The sequence below is a fragment of the Centroberyx gerrardi genome, chromosome 12, assembly GCF_048128805.1.
Source record: "Centroberyx gerrardi isolate f3 chromosome 12, fCenGer3.hap1.cur.20231027, whole genome shotgun sequence".
Classification (NCBI taxonomy): domain Eukaryota; kingdom Metazoa; phylum Chordata; class Actinopteri; order Beryciformes; family Berycidae; genus Centroberyx; species Centroberyx gerrardi.
The window spans coordinates 5,435,572-5,456,771 of record NC_136008.1 but is presented as its reverse complement, the minus strand read 5'-3'; the positions used below and the strand labels follow the sequence as shown (position 1 = coordinate 5,456,771).

The 21,200-nt window shown below is 40.3% G+C and overlaps 1 protein-coding gene across 3 annotated transcripts in view; it reads right to left on the bottom strand.

The window, feature by feature from the left end:
- Positions 1-19,422, bottom strand: part of dgkb (diacylglycerol kinase, beta) — a 60,854-nt gene extending 41,432 nt beyond the window's left edge. The window contains exons 1-10 of one of the 3 annotated variants that reach the window (XM_078287120.1): positions 19,353-19,422; positions 14,096-14,172; positions 13,639-13,659; positions 12,135-12,282; positions 8,488-8,625; positions 4,862-4,911; positions 4,131-4,205; positions 3,473-3,592; positions 1,320-1,437; positions 321-409 (exon numbers count right to left, since the gene is read on the bottom strand). In XM_078287120.1, the coding sequence (XP_078143246.1) occupies positions 321-409; positions 1,320-1,437; positions 3,473-3,592; positions 4,131-4,205; positions 4,862-4,911; positions 8,488-8,625; positions 12,135-12,282; positions 13,639-13,659; positions 14,096-14,172; positions 19,353-19,422 (906 nt within the window). Of the gene's footprint in view, positions 1-320; positions 410-1,319; positions 1,438-3,472; positions 3,593-4,130; positions 4,206-4,861; positions 4,912-8,487; positions 8,626-12,134; positions 12,283-13,638; positions 13,660-14,095; positions 14,173-19,352 lie in introns of those variants that run through there. The other 2 variants (XM_078287121.1, XM_071924388.2) reach the window with 2 other exon arrangements.
- Positions 19,423-21,200: the final 1,778 nt, after the last annotated feature.

Genomic DNA, 21,200 nt, shown 5'->3' with positions numbered 1-21,200 from the left:
ACAGCAAGGGCAGCAAGAAAGAAAGCAAGAAAGAAAGAAAGCAAAAGAGAAAGCAAGAAAGACAGCAAGAAAGACAGCAGGAAAGAAAGCAAGAAAGCAAGAAAGCAAGAAAGAAAGACCAACTCAAACGAGGCCAGTCAAACAATGCCGTCTGTGTATGGGGCCTGTCTTTAAACCAGGCTTATCCTTGTAATTAGCAATGCTGAGTAGCAGATTGAGTTGTTTTAATTCCATTAGAGGAAGAGAAGCCCTCGGCCTAAGCTCCGTGGAGCATCGCTGATCCAAGCGTGCCGACTGGTAAACACTCCAATTGGACGCACCTCCGTGTTTTTCTTGGACTTGACATAGGTTTTGATACACGACGGCGGAGCGCGGGCCACGCAGCGCTCATGGACCGTGTACTTGCAGACTGGGGGAAGAAGAAAGAAGAAACGCAGTTCAATTCTGTCAACTTGGAAGAAGAGACAAAATGAGTAAAGAAAACAGCCGTCATTTCATACTGTATGGATACCATTTATTGTAGTGTGATGTAAGCTTTACAAACCTATCAATATCACACAGGGAACACAAAGTAATAAGTGATATACACTCAGGTTCGACTGATAAGGGATTTTGAAGGCCGATACAGATACTGATATTTTTGTATTGAAGGTGCCGATAGCCGATATTTTGTTGAAAACAGGAGGCTGAAAAGCTTCGTAACTTCTGATGTTAAAGACAGTAGGTTTGGGTCTTTTAGTGATGAAGAAAAGACATCCAAGACACTCCTCCTTACTCTTCCTTACCCTGATGAAGGCCATGGGCTGGAAACACGTTGGGCACAGTTTTTAAACTTTTCATATTGAATAGCCAAATAGAATAAAGGCCTTTTTAAGCTATTTTGGAGTGCCTTGGGTCTCTTTTTGCATTCAATTTTTCCATTTTCATGCCATAAATTGACAAGTATTCAGCGTTTACCCTGAGCATTTTATTCTTGGCAAGGTGGAAAAGCCTCTGACGCAGCATTTAGACCATTATGTGACACTAAAACGCTCCATTGAAAAATACTAATATAACAATTGTTTTTTTTTTTTTTTTTAGGTTTAGCAGCTCTTCAAAGCAGAACGACCCCCCACACCTATTCAATGGTAGAGGAAACTCTGGGATACATTACTGCCTTTAAATGAAGAATTAATTAACAAAAAACATTACTGAACAATTAAATGAATAAATAAAATGTGCAAAGAAACTAAAATAATATTTATATTGGCAAATTGATATATCGGTCAAACCCTAACACACACTGCTGCTCTAAACATAATGGTAAGTGTGTTACTCACATGAGCAGCAGAGGCCCTGCTTCCCCAGTCCAATCAGCATGTTGAGACACAGGTTGCAGTAGGCCGGCTTGTTGAAGTGCTTCAGCCTCCACACATGATGCCCGTCGTCTTTCACATTCTGCAGGGAGAGGTATTGACTGAATGATTAACCGACTGACTGATTCATTCATTCATTTTATATTCTGGAGGCGGAATCAACGACTAAACGTTTGATTGATTCATTTGTCGATTAGATGGTTGGTTGTTTCACTGGTTGACTGTTTACAAAAGCATTTTTATTTACTTTAGGCCACTTCCAGGCAGGTTCTCCTGATACAGTAAAGACCGGTGCCACTGTCTTCCCTGGATAGTAATATTCATTCATAAATAAAATGAAACACATGATATGGATCTCTATTGTTGTATATTGAGTGTAGGCAGTCAACTAAGTCCTCTTGGGAGCGTCAGCACCAGACAGAAGCTGATCAAATGCTTCCATCTAGTGGACAAAGTATGAAGTGAAGACAGGAGTGGTGGCGTTGGATTAGTCTGTGGATTATACATCAGCAGCAGGGATGTGGATGTGTAACACAGCAGTTCTCAACCCGTGAGGGATGATTTATGGAACGTGAAAACATGTATTACTAATATTTTAAACTTTTTTAAAGTAGTGTTTATCCTGGTGAGATATGTCTTTTGTTTGTGAAATAATGAATATTTGTAGGCTCTAGTCTTCTAATAGTCTAGAATGGGAAAATAATTTGGCATTTGGTATCAAAATTCACTATACATTCACACTGTTGTTTTACACTTCAGTAACTTCAGTAACAACAGTAGAATGAAGTTAAATGAGCCATTAGATGACAGATGTAACGACATTCCTGTGACTAGTGATTAGCATGATCATATATATACACAAGAGAAAAGAAAAAGAGAAATGAGAGCTAAGGTGAGAGATAAAGTGAATTTACACTTGCAGAGGGGAGGGGTGCGAGAGCAGACAGCTTCATTTTTGGGGGCTGATGAGCCAAAAAGGTGGAAAACCATAAGATGTCAGTATAAAAATAGCAACATGTTTCAAATTATCAGTTGTAAATGGGTGCTGGATTCACAGAAACAAATTGAACATTTAGCCAGGTCAGGTTGACTGAGCAGCACTTTTCATCAACGCCATGCTTCACACTCAATTTCACACATTTGTACCTGGTAGCTCCCCAGTGCAGCCACAGTCTGCTGTTGGCCTGTAAACAGCTCTGCTGGGCCAGATGGAGGTTAAGTGCCTTGCTCAGAGGCACATGGCAGTTGTTAAGGGAGGAGAGAGTCTTACTTATTTTCTTCCCCTCCCTTCTGAGGGTTTTCCAGATGGTCCAGGGAGTTGAATCAGTAATCTTGTAGTCACAAGCCTGCCTCTCTAACCTTTAGGCTGCCACTGCCACAACATGCACTTCATCATAATACTTTCATCACTGGATTTAGTTTGAATTAATTTGTTTCCTTTACCCTTTTTTTTAATTACTATTGTTATTTTAAGCATTCTCTTACCATTCAAAAGTTTGGACACACCTGATTGAATGTTCTATGTTTTTCATTCTCTTAAAGCCATTTTGATCTAAAGGCTTCTGCTTAAATGCTTGAAATTTGTTTCTTAGACAAATATAAATAGTGAAGTTTATGCCTGTGTATGAATTTCGTTCCAAAGACTTTGCCTTTCCATCAAAGCAAAGGGCGGCTACTACTACTACTCTAAAATATAAGATAGTTTTGATTTTTAGTGTAACACTTTTTTGGTCACTGCAAGTTGGGGGGGGGGGGGGGGGGGGGTTGCAAATGGCATGTGTAGGAGGAGATGAGTCCTGCCAATGTTGTTGCAATTCCTAGTGATGGCCAATAGAGGCTGATAGAGGACAAAGATCACTTAATGCCCCTTTAACTAAGAGTCCACACTCTCCAAGTTCCAGTCTTTAGATGATGAGATTGGAAAACATTACTCAGTAGAAAACAAAATGGACTTATAGCTCTTTGTCTGAAAGTTTAAGTTTAGTTTATTTGCACATCCATACTAAAGCAACTGACAAGCAAAGAGAAAAGATGACAAAGACACAAATGACAAACCAGGGAAATCAATACAAATATCCCCCTGCTAGCAAATATCAATGTTTTTCCTGCTGACTCACCGTCTCCAGGCCCAGCAGCACCAGCAGTGGGATGGTGGTCATGCCTCCCTGGATCCACTCCTCCAGTGACACTGTGCCGTCGCGGTCGTAGTCGATCTCCTGCATCATTTCCTGCAGGATCTATAAACAAAAACAATCGGTCAGAAAACCCCTAAGGGGTGGAGAGATCATTATAAGGGGGTCGCAAGATGATTTATGGAATCTGAAAAAATATATTTCTAATACACAAATGTGTTAAATGTTAATAATCTTTGTGATAAAAGCCTTCTCTTGTGAAATCATGACTATTTTCAGCCCCTAGGCTTCTTCCAATTAGCAATTAAGTAAAATGGCTTGACAAGGGAAAATAAAAATCATCATTTAGCATCAAAGTTCACCATTCTGCTTGTTTACATCTACAGGTAGCAAAGGGTTGAGTAAGGAACTGTTGGAATAAAAAACAACTATTTCTTTCTTTTCAGCCATCAGAAATTAGATGCAATGGTCTGGTAACAAGCCGGTTGAGAGACACTAGAGTTTTGCTTGACAATAAACTCATTTGGTTCCACTGTTTAACATTTAAGAGAGAACTGGCTACAGTATTAATGCAGCATAAAATGAGGGGGGACTTGTTCTATAATGGCTGCCACTGACATATTATTACAAATTTCTTTCTTACTGGTTTCAGTTCAGTAACATCCCATTCCAGGTACTCAGCCACATGCATCATCTGGGAGATAATGTGCTCCAGCTCCTGCAGTGAGACCACAGACAGTCATTACAGACACAAAAATACAGTATTTACCTTACTATATATTGCAGCCTACAAGTTGATGTCACTCTCAAATGTATTTGGCTTAAATAGACTGATAAACAGCGTGTAATAGCAGGTTGGGAATGTCATTCTTCTGCAAAGAGTTGCACAGTGCTAAACAAAGGCAGTGTGGGAAGCACTCCGAGGTTGATGGTTTAATTACAATGGTTGTTCATTTTTTGGGAGCGAGGGGAGGGGGGTTGCAATTATTGTCTAGCGGCAGACTGAGTCACTATGATGCATTTTGGACTACTCTAATATGTCAAGTAGGTATCACTCGTAGTCTGTGTCGAATCATAGTCAAGTGTAAATGATGAGTTTCATTTCAAAATGAGATATCATGCACTTGAAAAAAGGGACAATGACTCGAGTGCAGACATGAAAGTAATGCTCATGTTAGAAAAAAACCTTTAACTTGTTAGTTATTTGAAGAGCTTTACCTGCAAAATACTAACGTTTTTGCGGATGGAGCCAGTATTTGAACATTTGAGCAGCCAATCTCAAATAACACTATTTTTCTGAAAACAGAGAGTGTATTGGAATGAAACCTTTCAAGTGTTTCTCAGTGATGAATGTGAAGAAGAATCGTTCTTTACCGAGCTGTCCAAAGACCCGTTCCCATCTGTGTCATAGAGGCGAAACATAACTGTGGAGATAAAAAAAAACAACATGTCAGGCTATAAACACCCGGTACTCTTTACTCTTCTCACCCTTTGAAGAGAAGTGAATAGTAAAAAGTCTACAGCAGTGTTGACAGGAGAAGCCACTGCTCTCGTTGTTCAATAAAACCCTTTTCCTGTGTGAATGTCACTGTGTGTTTCACTGCACTCAATACAAGGCAATAAAACGGACCCATCTCACAACACTTGTAGGCATCTGAATGCGGCAACATTAACTGCCCCCCAATCACCACTCAAATGTGTAACCATGGCAACAGACGGCTCCCACACCGCAGCCGTGATTGGCTATCGCCTAACGACACGGTGACGTGTCAACAGCCCTCAGTCTGAACGTAACAGAGTCGTGACAACAACAACAACACCACCACCCCTGGCTGCACATCATTTCCATAATAATGGCTATACTTAGAGGTGCTCCAGTCCCAGGTCACAACATGGAGATCCGCTCCTGCCCCCCCCCCCGCCCCCCACCCTCCTCTTTCAGTGCAGTAGTGGTGCAGAGGAGGGTGGCTGGTGATTTCATATAGAGCTGACGTCATACAGCGGTTACTCAGGCCGCTAACGAGGAGCTAATTGCCAGCTTCCTGTGGGAGTGTGGCCCGGTGGGGCGAAGGGAAGGGGAAGTGATGTCGGTGCCTGGTGGTGGGTGGGTGGAGGCCGGCTGCCGGTGGAGCTGGGAGGTGTTTGTGGTGACCCAAAATGGCCCAAGAAAGGCGGTAGTGTGCAGAGGAAGACGAGGATTAGTCTTTAACCTCTGACTTTGCAGTATAAGTGGGTTAGACTCAGTAAAATCTGTCTAGACTGAAGACCAAAGGGGACCGAGCGCTCTACATTAGAGACTAGGCGGGCTAAATCAGTTCAGTCTTTTAAATCTCTTCTTGAAACCCTTTTTTAGAATAAGAAAATGGATGGGAAGTCTTTGTAAACATACATTTACATCCAGTCAAAGCCAGTATTACCCTGATGAAGGCCAGACTGGGCTGCAACATGTTCGTACAAATATTTTTTATCTATTCTTACCATGTGAAATAAAGGTTTTTTAATTTTTGTAATGAGACAGAGTGCCTTGGACTATTTTGTTGCTGGGAAGTACTGTTTTTGACTGGATCTAAATATATATTTACAAAGACTTCCTATGCATTGGCAGAATTCAGCTGTTACCTACATTTAAAGGGCACCTGTCGATTCTACACTAATGACGCAATGCAGCACTCCTTCCCTTCTGGTTTTGCTCTTTTTTATGAAATTTTTTTCTGCAAGGTTCTTAGGTTCTTATTTATTTGTCCTTATTTATTATTGACTAATTTTTATTGACTAATTTCTATGTAATCTCTTGTTTTTATGTGACATCTTCTATCTTTATAAGCCACTTCGTAAACTTTGTTTATGAAAGCCTGTTATATAAATAAAGTTGATTAGTATTACTATTAATACGATAAACGCACCTGAAACTATAGATATGTGGAAAACATTAACCTAGGCTGTTTCACACTGACATATCATCCTCCCTAAGACTGTTGAATCAGCTTTCTGATGTGGTTTCCCTTCAGCTTCTCTTTCTTCTAGTATCGTAGATTTCACCAATGTTGGATTTCTAGGGAATTTGTTTGCTTCAGATAATCCCCATGATGAGAAATGAAAGCATCATTCACCTCAACACATTTACACAAGCTGTATAGTGAAATCAAAGCAGTTCTCAAAGAAACCAGCAGAGGGACCCGTCCGCTCCTAAAACAGATCTGCGTGGACCAAAGAGGAGAGAAACAAGGAGGCAGGGAGGAGATGCTCTACAAGCCATCATCCATGGTTAAATCAGTGATGTGCTCACACACAGGCAGCACCAGCTGAATTATTTAGTCATCCCTACGCTTAATGAGTGCTCCTCTTCTCAATAATTCAGCAGATGGATGAGAATTATAGCAACACAGAAAAAAGTCTGATGTCCAATTAAGCAATGTAACCTTGTGAATAAATGATGGGATAAGTGGAATAAAGAGATGTGGATAGATGTGTCAATAAATTGTAAACACGAGGCTCTAAACAGCCGGTAGGAGAAGCTTTGTGGGAGAAAGAGAGAGAGAGAGTCTGATTAATGAATTTACTCGTCAAAGAACATACAAGAACTCCAGCTGGAAGGCTTCTTCAAAAATACAAATCTAGGAATGATCAAGGATAATATAATAAAGCTTGAAAGATTATTTCTAAAGTGGTCCTTGAGAGAGAGAGAGAGAGAGAGAGAGAGAGAGAGAGAGAGAGAGAGAGAGAGGAGAGTTTAATACATTGGATTTACTTCATAACATTAAAGAATGTATGCTCCCGTCAGAAGACACCTCGGAGAACAGTAATCTAAAATTATCAAGGATAACAACAAAGCTTATTTCCATTATGGTCCTTGAGAGAAAGCAACAGCACTGAGAGTTTGATTGAATTTACTTGTGAATCATCAAAGAAAATACCAGAGAAAACTCATTACTCAGACTCAAGCAAACACAGAGAATGAGACAGAGACAGAAAGAACAAGATACCCAGCAAATATTTTGACGTTGAATAGATGTTGATACGACAGCTTGCACCAACGCTGAAAGCCATTTTAAATATTGTGCCAAAATGAAAGTTGAGACAACATCTGTAGTCGTCAATAGCTGCTACCTGCATTGTTTTGCGAAAGCGGGTCCTAAATATCTTCCTGGATCAGTTCAAAACTGTTTCCAAAGCTGTTATCAATATCATATTCTGAAAATGTTGTGCTTGTTAGGGTTGACGTTGAACCTGCATGTCATGTAAACCTAGCAGATTAGAGTTTAGTGATACAAACAGAGCTGCTCTGGAGGCAGAAATAATCTTATTGGTTGAGTTGAACTTCAATGGGTGGAGCCACAGTGTTTCAGAGCACAAGTTGACTGGTAAACTTGGATGTTGAAGAAGGAATTCTGGCCAAGAGACAAATAAAATTGTTTATGTGGCAATCGCTTCTTTTTTCATTCCTTCATGACCATGGCATTCATGATGTTGGAAGCTCAGCAGCTAGCTAACTAGCTTCCCTAGATAGCTATAGGCTAGTATGGCTAGTTTGAACTTGGAAGGTCAGCTAGGCTAACTAGTTAACCTAACTTCTTTCAGTTATTAGCAAGAGCGCTAGGCTTCATAATATTAGCTTCTTCCTCTCTTAGCTCTTGTCTTTTTCACTGGGCTTCAGTCTGATGTTACTTTGCTAGAAGAACTGTTGTTCTTTGGCTCCGCCCATTGAGGTTTAACTCAACCAATGAGACTATTTCTGCCTCCAGAGCAGCTCTGTGTCCGAGAAAAATTTGTGTAACTTGGGGCATCCTGGTTACTCAGTTGGCTAAGGCAACTACCACGTGCCCATCTCTCTATCAAATAAAGGCAAAAATGCCCAACACGTGCTGTATGTTTGTATAACTAAAACTACAATATGCATAAACTTAAATAGTAGGACTTGGCCACCACCTGTTCGTCGCCGTCCGTCAAATGCTTGCTGGGTATAATGTAAGAATGGAGAGGTCATGTGACGAGGGACTCACACTCAAGCTTGTCCTCGGGACGCCCGCCCTCCAGCAGCGAGAGGTAGCACACGATGTCCTTCAGCTGCACCGTGTCCAGAGGCCGGGGCGGCGCGGGCAGCTTCAGAGGGGTCGAGGTGCCTTTGATCAGCTTCAGTCCTGCAGGGAGACGCAGACGAAAGGTCAAAACATCCTCCACAATGCCTCTAATGTTGGCTCAGTGACCCACTGGGAGAGGATGCCTGACATTAGTCATACAGTTGGATTGATTAGTGGTGTGGGTGGTGTCCAGTTCACCAACACAAAGCTGAAAATTGACTTGGTGATATTTATGGTATGTAGTCTAGTTTTAGCCTTGTGACAAAGGCCAAGACAATGCTTTGTGTTTGGAGCATGGCTGTATTCTTGTAAGTGCATTTAAGTGCATTTATCGCAGTCATAAAAAGATTGGGGATGCAGCTTTCTTCAATTATGCCGCCAAACTGTGGAACAGTACCAACAGACGAGTTCATCTTTTTAACTTGGCTTTTAATTAACATTGCCTTTTACCCTTTACAGTGTTTTTTATTCTTCTGTTTTGTTTGCTTGCCATTCTATTTTTGATTTAGAAATTTTAATGTCATGTAATGCTTTTAATCAATTTACTATTTATAATCCATTTAGTGTTTTAATCAATCTATTTTATGTAAAGCACTTTGAGTTGCATCTATGTATGAATGTGCTATATAAATTAACTTAGCATTATTAACATTATTATTATTATTATTATTTAACACTCACTAAGAGTGTGCTATTATGTGCTTAAAGAAACTTACAGAAACCTTTTTTTGGGGGAAATAAGGTATTCTCACCTCTGTTTGTCTAGCATTTATTTTATTCCCTACCATGCATGTTAATGCTTTTGCACATTGTGTATGTTTAGAGGATGGTGTAAGCCAGCTATCTATTATCTACTATCTATTATGTCAAAAACACCATTGTGCACTAAATACTGAATGTACACAAGTGAAACTGCTACCAATCTTGTTGTCACACAACAATAATCTCATCAAAGAGCTTATTGGCCAAGAAAACCAGTGTATTCCCTTAACCTAGTGGTCATCTACACAGCCATAAACTCTACACTTAAAGAAGTAATTGAAGTGTTTCATTGCAAAATGAGTTGTTTGGGAAAATAAACCCGTCAGTGATATTATGAGAGTACAGGCAGGCGCACTTGTGTGCAGAGTGCAGTGGTTTATGGCAGACAGCACTCATTAACTCCCCTATCTGCACTCAGATAAACAACAAGGGCAGCCTGAGGTGGGGTGAGGGCTCATGGTTAACAAAACCGGATCAATGAGAAGCAATCGACACGTGCAAACAGGCTGCACTGATCCCGTGCCACACATGCTCCGTGGGGCAAACGGGGCAAACAACAGAATACACACACAGGAACTGAAGCGTCATGTACAGGAATGTAGTGGAGGGTAAACCGACCTAAACTAAATTACACTGAATGTACAAAATACTAAAGGGACACCTACACTTTTCATGAAGTACACTGATGAAGTGAATCCAAGTAAAACCCATTATCCCTTATTGATTTCCCTAATTATATCGATACTGATCACAGAGGAGGAGATGTAGATAAAGAGAAGCAGACGAGTTAGAGAAGAAATTTTTAAACTTTGAGACAATTGAGATGTGGATTGTGCAAAAGGGGCTGCAACTCAATATCAGGAAGATGTCCCTAATATTTGGTATATTCACTGTATAGTATACATTCTAATAAGTAGCATCAAACTGATGTAGGCTAGGTTATATGAGGAGAAAATAATGCAAATGAAATGAAAATGAAAATAAAGCAACGTTTTTCTGAAAATATACTTGATTTTTGTTTCTTCTGGTGGTTGTTGGCTTTATGATGATCACTGACTAGAGGTCATAGTTGACTGATCTTTTAATTCACCACTACATCACTGGTCATGTAGTGCTTTAAGGAAAATTTATCAAATACAAAATGATGCAATGATGTTTTTTTTAGGTTTGAAATTAAACCAGAGTCTTAGTTCATTAAGCTGAATCCTACAGTCGTTATTAGCCTAATGAGCAAAGATTACACATGATGATGCAACTTAACTTCAAGTCCTTCCCTTCAAGTCTCCTGTTTGCCAGCACTACTACTACTATGCAGTTCTGTCACTGAAAAGCTCACAATTTGATAGCACAGGCGATGGTATCTGAAGCAGGTGCAGGTTTGTGTTTGCATGAATGAACTTGTCCTCGGGTCAGGTTACATATCACATGCAATTGGTCAGCCACCATCCACTGCCATACTACATCAGCTGAGTTTGGGGTTAGTAGAAGATTAGAAATAATCACATGTTGCACCAGAGGCGTTTGCTTTAGTGTCAGTTCTGTTGGGAGGTATTTAAGGATGTTTCTTCAAGGAGTTTTTTGTAGCAGTGAGATGTGATCATTTTGGTTCCTGGCCTTGTCCCTCTGCTATTTTCGAAGGCATTTGCAATTCATTTTACGACACTTATATCATTATATGAGGACTAATTGTATATATTTTCATCATCAGCTGACACTGGAGAAGGTGCATAAAGATGGCGTGTCCCTGGTGTAGTCACACAACCACAATCCAGAGCTTAAAGTGTTGATGTCTGGATGCTTTACATTACAGGGTGGGTGGGTAATAAAATCAAATCAGGTGGACATCAACCATCATGATGCACCTGACTTACTAGGCAGAACTAAGCGGAAAGCCAGGAAGGGGGCGAGTCTCGACGGTGCAGGGAATGTGGCGATAATGGCCAGATCTAACACGGCATTTTAACATCAACAAATCATTACCACATTAACTTTGAGAGATTAGTATAATTACTGTAAACAAACAAGACCATTGAATAAGAAGGCCGGTAGAGGCTGCCAATCTTCTTGGCAACCTCTACCGGCCTCCACACTGCATATTACATTGTGTGCAACCAGCTCGGATTTGGTGAGAAATCTGCTGGATTGCTTTATGGCACAAAAAAGGAATGAGACGCTGTTCTTCCAACTGAGCTAAAGCTTTCAGATGGAAAAATCACTTCCAACATGTTTATCCTCTTCAGTAAAGTGAAAGAGAAAACAAACACGGAAAGGGGGGCAATTAGCCACATCTTGTGACAGGAAGCAACAGGGTTTATGGGAAATGTGTCTTAATTTTAAGATACACTAGCACTAATAATAGCACTGGCATGAGATAGAGGCTACCAATTATCTTGACCATGGTCTCATTTGTTTAATTATACCAAGGTATACTTGAACCAATTAACAATGATATATTCATTATTAAAAATTATCCACGTAGCACCTTTGATCATGGCGATTGTAATTTTTCAAATTCAGCTACAACATGTAGATTTGATCCTATCTGGCATCTGACATTTCAGTGACTCAATTAAATAATGATGAAGCTGACTGAAGGCTCTTTAGCCGATGTGGCTAGTAGAAATGCTCAGTAGAAATGCTGTGAGAAGATGAAATAAGTGATGAAAATTGGCTTCAGGCTGCTTTTTAGGAACAAACAACACAGGCTGCACCTATTTCTCATGTATATCAGTGACTACAAGACCCCAAAAATGGTGTGCGCATAACTTCACAGTTTGTTAGTGTAATGATTTTATTTATACACTTACCAGAGACTCTGGGTTTGTCAGATGATGAGGGACTGGGTTTGGGTCCCTTGTTACTAAACGACAGGAAGAGGTGCTGACAGAACTCCTCAGGGAGTTCGCTCTCCAAGAAGGTCTGCATGAAGACCTTGAAGCCCTCAAAGTCAATCTCCTAAAACGAGACAGAAACACAACACGCTGGTTTGTATCTCTTATCAACAGGAGCGCTGAGCCGCAGTTTACCAAAGCGTTCACGGCCTTAAAGGCTTAAATAAAATACAGCCAATTTTCAATATTAACTTAATATGTCTGTTTTTCAGCTTTGGGGAAATCTGTGGTTGTTAGCAAAATGTTCCAGAATTCATGTTACAAAGATTTCTGCACACAGAAGGATGCCCCAAGTGTTGTTTGGGCTGTGGGCGGTGGAGACAGTAAAGATGCATTTGTAGTGTAATTCTTTTTGAAACGTTTTTCTTTACGTGTATGTATTGTGTTCTTTTGAAACCATGGTATCCTGTGTTTCTTCCCTATACTCTTATGGCTTTGCTCATCCTGGATTGATTGGTTGAATCTGTGGTTTGTCACATGTGTAGCGGTATAACAATTTAAAAGCCAGAGTACCCAAAGTTGATTCCTCTTTGCAATAAAAAAATTATTAATTTCGCATAATCTATGACTTTGGGTGTCCTACTGAGAGTGGAAACTCGATGTGTGTATGTGTATGAGTGGTATGCTGCACAGTAAAGTCTAACATAGTGACCACAAATGTACATGGATAAGAAAAATGTTAAATGCATATATCTTCTTGAAAGCATAGAACAGAAGAAGAGTGTTTTGTTTTGGTTTTGTTTGATGTTTTTAGTCAAATTACCCAACTGCATTGGTACACTGAGAACAAGGTATCAGTTCTTCAGCTATGTGCGATGTCTGAATTCATTCTCCATTTATCCTGTGTTAGTACTGCAGACAATTGTTTCTTCAACGTTATACAGTTGGACTAATTTAGTATGTTGTAAACAAAACTCTTGTGTCTCTCCACCAATTAGATACCAGACTATCCGTCGTAAGTTCTGACAAAACTCAAACAAAACTCGATTTCACTAAACAATTCCTTATGAAGCAAAAGTGCAGCTGTAGTTCAGCAAGCACAAAGTCTAACAACAATGGCTACATCTGTATGCTTGCTCACAATATATGTGACCACACTGATCTACATTGTTTTTACTACGTTTTGCTCATGAAAACAGTTCTCCTCACAGCTAAGAAGACGTATTTAAAACATTGTAAATCAACAATATTCCTCTGTAAGTAGTTCTTTGCTGACACACTCTCACATCTCCTAGAACTGTAAAGTGTCTCATTTAATTTTCTTTCTCCGCCTAAAAAGGATAAATTAACAAGCATTCATGTTTGTCATTTTTACTGCTTTCATGGCTGTTTGAGAGAGTTGAGTTATCCAACAAGGAAATACATAAACACTCAGGAAAACCTAGCAGCAGTAAATCTGAGAGGAAGAGATAGCAGTTACCTGGCTGAGGATTTCCTGCTTCTACAGCACGCAGCAATGTAGAGAGAAAGACACCCAACAGTTTCATATATGAATCATGCATGTCTTACATTTATATTGTGCAAATTGTTGACCAATACACATGTAAATTGTTATCACAAAGGGAGAAAATATGTTGCAGGTTTTCAGTGGTTTTTATTCAGCTCTCTTGATTGACTACATTAATAGTATTATAGCTTTCAGGCAACAATTACTAACGCATGTGTACTGACTTAAAAGAAGTGTAGCCTACATTCAAAAGAATCAAAAATAAAACAGGAATGCAAGTAAGATGGCTAACTAGCTCACGGATTATACCTCAAGAAATAGTAATCAATTACATTTTTGATAATGCACAGGTAGCCGTGCTATATGGAAACTGCCCGCATGGTTGGATCAGAAACTACCTGTTGTATAATTCAATATAAACCGTACATACCTCCTCTGGATTGTATTTAGCCAAAACACCGTCTCCATGGAACTCCTGCAGCACATCTTTCAGCTTCTTGGTTGAGTCTATGGAAAGACATTGAGCACAAGTCTCTGTATATGTGTATTGCACATGTACATGTCAGTGTATTTCACTAATTTGGCTTCCTCTCTGCCTGCTGACTATACACAGCATGACAGTGAGTGTACATTTGTTACTACACATACATTCGGTGCTACAAGGACACTCCAAATGATTTGCATTTCTTTTTTCTTTATGTGTGCAGCAACCGACAGTTTTCTTTATGGATATGGTTTCCTGGACGTTGCCGGCGCCTCTAAGAGTTACAGCTGTGTACAGGGCCTGACACCCTGATTGGATCATATATTTGGCTTGGATGCAGCATCATGATCCCTGCAGGCAGAGCCATTTGTGAGTCAGAGTGATGCACAACACCCCAGAAGTACACTACTATTTTTTTTCATTTTAATATGTCATTTTATGTATTTTTTGTGAAGCACATTGAATTTACCTTGTGTAATGTGCTATATAAATAAAGTTTGCCTTGCCTTACCTGACTACCAAGGTCAGTCAGTATATGAAGTGAATCTAACTTGAGATTTTTATAAACTAGCAGACTGGAATTTTAGTCATACAAACTGAGCTAGAAACAGAAATAATCATTTAAGTTAAACCTCAACGGGTGGAGCTAAAAAAAAAAAAACTACTGTTTTTAGGAGTGTGAGTTAGCTAGCTGGCAAACTGGAATGGCAAAGAAAGAACTTAGAAATATAAATAGCAATGACTTCTGTTTTTTATTCATTCACGACCATGGCAGTTATGACCATGGAAGGTCAGCAGCTAGCTAACTAGCTAACTAGCTTACCTAGATAGCTAAAGGCTAGTATGGCTAGTTTGAACTTGGAAGGTCAGCTAGGCTAACTAGCTAACCTAGATAACTTCAGGTTAAAGTGCATTTTTTCAGTTAGTAGGAGTGCTCGGCTTCTTCCTCCTCTCTTACCTCTTGTCTTTTTCACTGCGCTTCAGTCTAACGTCTTTTTCACTGGCTTCAGTCTAACGTTACTTAGTTCTGCAGTTCTTTGGCTCCGCCCACTGAGGTGTAATTCAACCAATCAGATTATTTCTGCCTCCAGATAGTAAAATTCCAATCAAGTGCCGCAGTGAGGTAAACTGCTGCTCATACACTGCACTGTGTCAGTGATGGGGAGTTCAGGATTGCAGGTAAATTGAAAGAAAGAGAGAGGAAGTGCAGAGTTGCCAGACTTTTCCAAACTCTTCCAAAACTGTGAAAATCTCTAAAACTGTTGTAAACTCTTCATGTGTCCCCTCAAAAGGATCAGGCAAATATGACTGTCTGCCTCCTTTGGCTGTGTCTTAAACTATTAGAGGGCAACTTTTGTACTGCCCACACTAAATTCAGATTGAGTTTGATTTCCATCTGACTTAAAGCCAAAAATCCCAAGAGAAATCAGACCATAGTGCAAAAACCTGCCTGCTTCAAGTCTAGTTCCTATAGAAAAGAAATAGCTGCCTTAATTAGCTGTGACATTTATTTTATGCCAAAAAAAAAAAGAAGTCACATCAAATATAAGGAGCTGTGTGGGACTACTTCTGTTTTATAGTTTATCATATCAGCCAATATTCTGTATTACAGAAGCCGAGAATGGCCGTGCTTGCAATTATTTTTTCTCGAGATCACGAGTTAATTATCTCCTTATCTCGAGAAAACGAGCTTTGTTATCTCGAGATAACGAGATAATCAACCCGTTATCACGAGAAAACAAAATGTCGTTTCCTCTTATAATGTTTATCAGAGATCAGGAGTGCCATGCCAGCATGCATAGATGGCATCTTGACAACTGTAGCAACATTGTGTCTTTCTGCTAGATATAACATTCAGATCAGTCCTCGTCATTTAGACTAGCAGTTATGAATCCTCCCCGACAGTCATGACAGTGATCTTGAAGGCTGAAATCAGGTGTGATCAAATGAACCAGACACTCATTTTCGAGTTCTCCATAATTATCCCGTGATCTCGAGAAAACAAGTCGTTTTCTTGTGATAAATTCGTTATCTCGAGATAACAAAGCTCGTTTTCTCGAGATAACGAGATAAATTAACCCGTTATCTCGAGAGAACGAGCTTTGTTATCTTGAGATCACGAGATAATTAACTCGTGATCTCGAGATAACGGCATTAAAAAAAATAATTGCAAGCACAGCCGTTCTCGGCTTCCATACTGCATCTCTGTAGGTTCTGCATTCTAGTATTTTTTGGATAATCAACTCTTGATGGGTTTTCACATTTGTAGCCTCTTGCCCTAATGGCAGCACTCAGGATCTTTGATTTTCTCATTATGCATTGTACGGTTAATGCGTAGGAATAAATGTTTCACATTGGACTGGACTGAGTGTGTATCATCATCATTGGCCGTCTTCATTAGCACATCATCTACACAAAACCATTACCGAGTGATTATGTATTCGCCGATTGTCTGTCACACTCAACATGCACAGCTGAATAACAACATATTTTCCCAGTTAGACTAATGCCTTCACCGTTGTGTAATCACAGGACAAGACTCAGTACAAGTTTCTGAGCTTCACCATCACACATTGTGTATTGAAGATGTACATTGCCTTGAAAGATAAAAGAATTTTCTTTCTGTAACGCAGCGCTCTGCTACTCTACCCACATCAGCAATTATATCAAATAAAGAGAAATTGCTTTGCGCCAGGCCTTAGGTGCCTGGCTAGGCGCACAACCATTAAAATGTTATGAAAGTGTGCACAGCTCACTTTAATGAGAAGGGAGGGAGAGATAGAAGCGGAGATGAAGGGAGAGATGAGGAGGGAAGGCGAGGCGACGTGACGCCCATTGTTGTGGCTCAGAGAACGGGAAATTTTATAACCTGTAGCTGCACAGAGCACAAAGACTCGCCCCGAGCTCGCTGAAACATGATTATCCAAATCTGTCTACCGTGCACACATGCATGCACGCACCCACGCACACATACACACACACACACACACACTCTTTCACTCTCTCTCTCTCTCTCGCTCCTTTGCTTTTTCATTCCGCTCCCTGCCTTTCAATCCCTCACTCTTTTCACACGAAGCTATGTTGTGCAGCTCGAGTCTCCTCCAGTCTCTGAAACGTTCTCTCTTGTAATTCAACCGCACTCCTTTGACATCAAGAAAACAAATGCAAATATTTGCAAAACATGAAAGTAACAACCAAAACTTGATTGGCTCATGATTGTAGCATCCTCCGGAGAGAGTGGGAGAGTTCCTCAGAGTCAGAAACAATGTTGTCACCAGGCACAAAGCAATTAAAGGAAGAAATGTCATTGCCAAGTGAAACACTTTGCCGGTAGAAGAGATCCTCGGCGAAAAGCATTAATTATTTACATTCAGACTTGGCACTCTGAATAGCTAATAAAAGAGCCTCCAGTTAAAACGCCATCGAGATGTACAGTTTGGTGCTGAAATTAGCTCTGAAATACATTCTGTTCAAAACAGCTGTATCTACCCTGCTATTGTGCAAGGACAGCGCCTGCAACAAGCACTCTGGATGAGAGTGATCTGACAAACTTGGATAATTCACGACTCTATCCCTTTTCCATAGCGAGATTTTGTTTAATTCTTCCCACAAACGATTTGCTGTGACTTGCTTTGTACATTCAAAGCTGTCCAAAGCCATGTGTGGGTGGCGCGCAGCGTCCCGCAGTCAGCCCGGCAGGTATCGTCACATTTTCCATCCCTGGTACCATTTCAAATGATGAAATGTGTCAACATCTTGGAGCGTAACATAAACTCCAGGCATCCAGAACGCAGTCTGGTGAGCATGGGAGCCATTTGTTGTGTTGCGAATTAATCATTCGGAGCCCGAACAGCAGCAGACAGATTAAATGCTTGAGCAGCCTGAGCTTGGTAAATCAGCCAGAGGATCATACGAACGATCCGCAATTACAAAGCCCAAGATTTATCATTAAACGGCTGATTTTTGAGGTTCACACCACGGCCAATTGGATCCAACTGGAGTTTTCAGGAGAGATATGCTCTTCTTTGTTATTGTTAGGTGGTGTGATGCTGCCATAGCAAAGCAGTGGAGGAATCTGTGTGTGTGTGTGTGTGTGTGTAATGTGTGTACATGTGGTGTGTGTGCATTTGTGTGTGCGCGCATACCTGCACATTTGTCTGCGTGTGTGAAGTGGATTACCGCTGGTACAGCACACTAATGTTTCAACAGAGCAAATTGGCAGAATTGAAAATTTGCCAGAAGTAGAAACACTCAACAGAAGTTAGGGGATTAGGAACGGGAACATTACACAGACACAAGGAAATGTGAACCTGAGATACTGCTGTGTACAGTATTTGCCTCAGAACAGCGTCACTTCTGGGCCTGCAAACTATATCAGCATCACATTATTTGCCAAAGTTGCAATGAAGTAACAGGAATACATCTTGGTACATCTCCAGTATGGATCTTTTTGTCAGATGAAACACTGTTGAACATGAAGAACAACTTGAGGCTTTGCAGTTGTGCCACAAATCTCCCAGCAGCCGTTGTGGTGTGGGTGCAGATCCATTTACGTTCTAAGAAAAAGTGAACAATCTGATAAGGTGGATTTGTTTCTAAATGTAGGTTACTGTGACACAGGAAACTGACTTGTCTTTAGCCCTAGTCTCTACTCCAAAGCACTAGAAAATGTAGCTTGAGAAGAGTCAGCTCGGTTAACCTGAACAAACAGTTTTTTTGGCTTTGTTAGCTAGCTAATTACCCAGCAGGCTAATTTAGCAAAGCAGCTGATGTTGCAACTACTGGCCACTACTATCGCTAGCGTCTGCCACCGTTAGCTAGTGTGCTAATCAGATGTGTTTACATGACAGTAATGGTCAGCTGATATGGTTAGCTAGCTAACAAGCTGACATTAGCTAATCACAAAACCAATCAGATTTATCAGTGATGAAATGATCAGTTCCCAGTCAAACACAGCACAGAAATAAACCATGTCTACTGAATTCTGTTGAGACAGACAAGATGTACATTTAAAAACCTCCAACATGGCCGCCAGTGTGTTATGTCAACTGAAAGCACACATTAGAACTTAGTGTTCTTTCTGGGAGGATACACCAGGGATACACTCTCAAAAACACACACTCACACATACAGTGCACACACACACACACACACACACACATAGAGACTCCTTCAAACACAAAAGCACACCTCTCCTACTTACACTGAGCGTACTCCTGCAGCAGGGAGAATTCGGCGGGGGTCAGTGTGACCCATTTGTCCTGGCTGCTCATTGTGTTCAGGCCTCTTCTCTCCTCCTGCCTATCATCCCCCGGCCAGCAGCACACACTGGCCCGTCACACGCTGGAAAACAAGCCCACAAATTACATCACACATCCATCCCATCAGACACTCTCTGTTAACGCTACGGCCCTGAACATGATATTGATCGCAATAACAGGATTCAATGCACCCACCGAATATGTGGTCGAATCAGACATAGAGGGAGAAATGCTTGTAATGGCTATTAAAAGCAATGGAGTTTCCTACATGACCCTGAGACCAAGCCAAGCAGTTCATTATGCAAAATGTCAGAAATAAATATCAAAGGGAAATCAGTCGTTTGGCCTCGCCTCCTGTAATATTGACGTGTGGGACGTGCCAGATTTCCCACCTCGGCTCGCTGTGTCCCGCCTGGCTGCTGGTCTTTCTGCTGCTGTCACCTCAGCACACAGTCTGCTGCCAGACCCACAGCCAAAACTTGTTTTTTGATCTCCGTGTAATAAATACTGTTTCACGTTGTTGGAAGGACTCGTCATTTTGGCACTGGCAAGTTTGTCAGCGAGTGTAAGATGGAATATTGAATAATATTTAACTCCTGCCTGTATTGTATGGAGGACAGAATCAGCCAAAATTAGAAACACATGAATAAATAGATACGTTTATAAATAAATACAAAATAAATAAAAGTTAAAAAATAAAATGACTTAAATCAGGCAATTCTACACAACAATGACCAACCAATAGTATATTAAACACCACCCACATGCCTCATTATCACAATAGGAAGAAATACAGAAATAAATAAATGGGGAAATAAATTACTATATAGATCTTTTTTTTGTTTTTTTGTTAATGCATTGTCTTACTCATTTATTTATTCATTTATGCTAACTGTTATTTATATATTTATTTCCAGATTTCTATGCATTTCTTTTTTTTTTTTTGCTTTTTATCTGCTTTTGTATTGATGAATAATTTAAAATGATGGCCCATTCTGTCCTCCGTAACAGCAGGGAGAGAGGGAAGCCTGTGATTAAAACAGTCATGGATGGCTCCAGTGAGAATTGAACCTCCAACCCTGGCAGTTTTACTGCCATGCTCCATCGCTACACAGCACCGCTCATATCCTGATAATTAGAAACCTGTTTCTCGTGAGTAAATGCCGCTATTATCCACCATCCCATTTACTGATGGTTTTTGCAGTCTGTGTAAATTCTGTTCCTGTCATAATTGGAATATTCTGTTAATTCATGTATACAGGAATATTTGTGATTGAGACGCATATAAACAGCACACACACACTATACACACATATCATTTGCCATTACATTTTAGCCATTTAAATGACGCTTTTATCCAAAGGCACTTACAATGAATGCAATTAACAGTAGAACAAGCTTAAATCCCTTGATCACCAGCATTACAAGCAACTAATACTAAGAAGTGCAGGGGTCAGAGCAGTAATGACATGACAGTAGAGGTAAAAGACTGTTCCTATGTGATCCTTGAATGATCATCAACTGAGAACTGAGGAGAATAGGTAGAAATGTGTTTTATTCGAGACAGCTGCATATTAGAGTGAGTAGAGGGGTGAGATATGGCAGAGGGGGGGTGTGATTCAGTGCGGAGAGGGGAATACACTGTCAATTATGACATTTCTGGAAGAAAACAATTGAGTTTTACATTTCACAATCAATTGATTGGCTTGGTCCAAGAGTCATGAAATGCTTTCTACCGATGGAAGACAGTGAGAGCTGTCATTTGCAGTAATTTGCAGCAAATTTGGGCA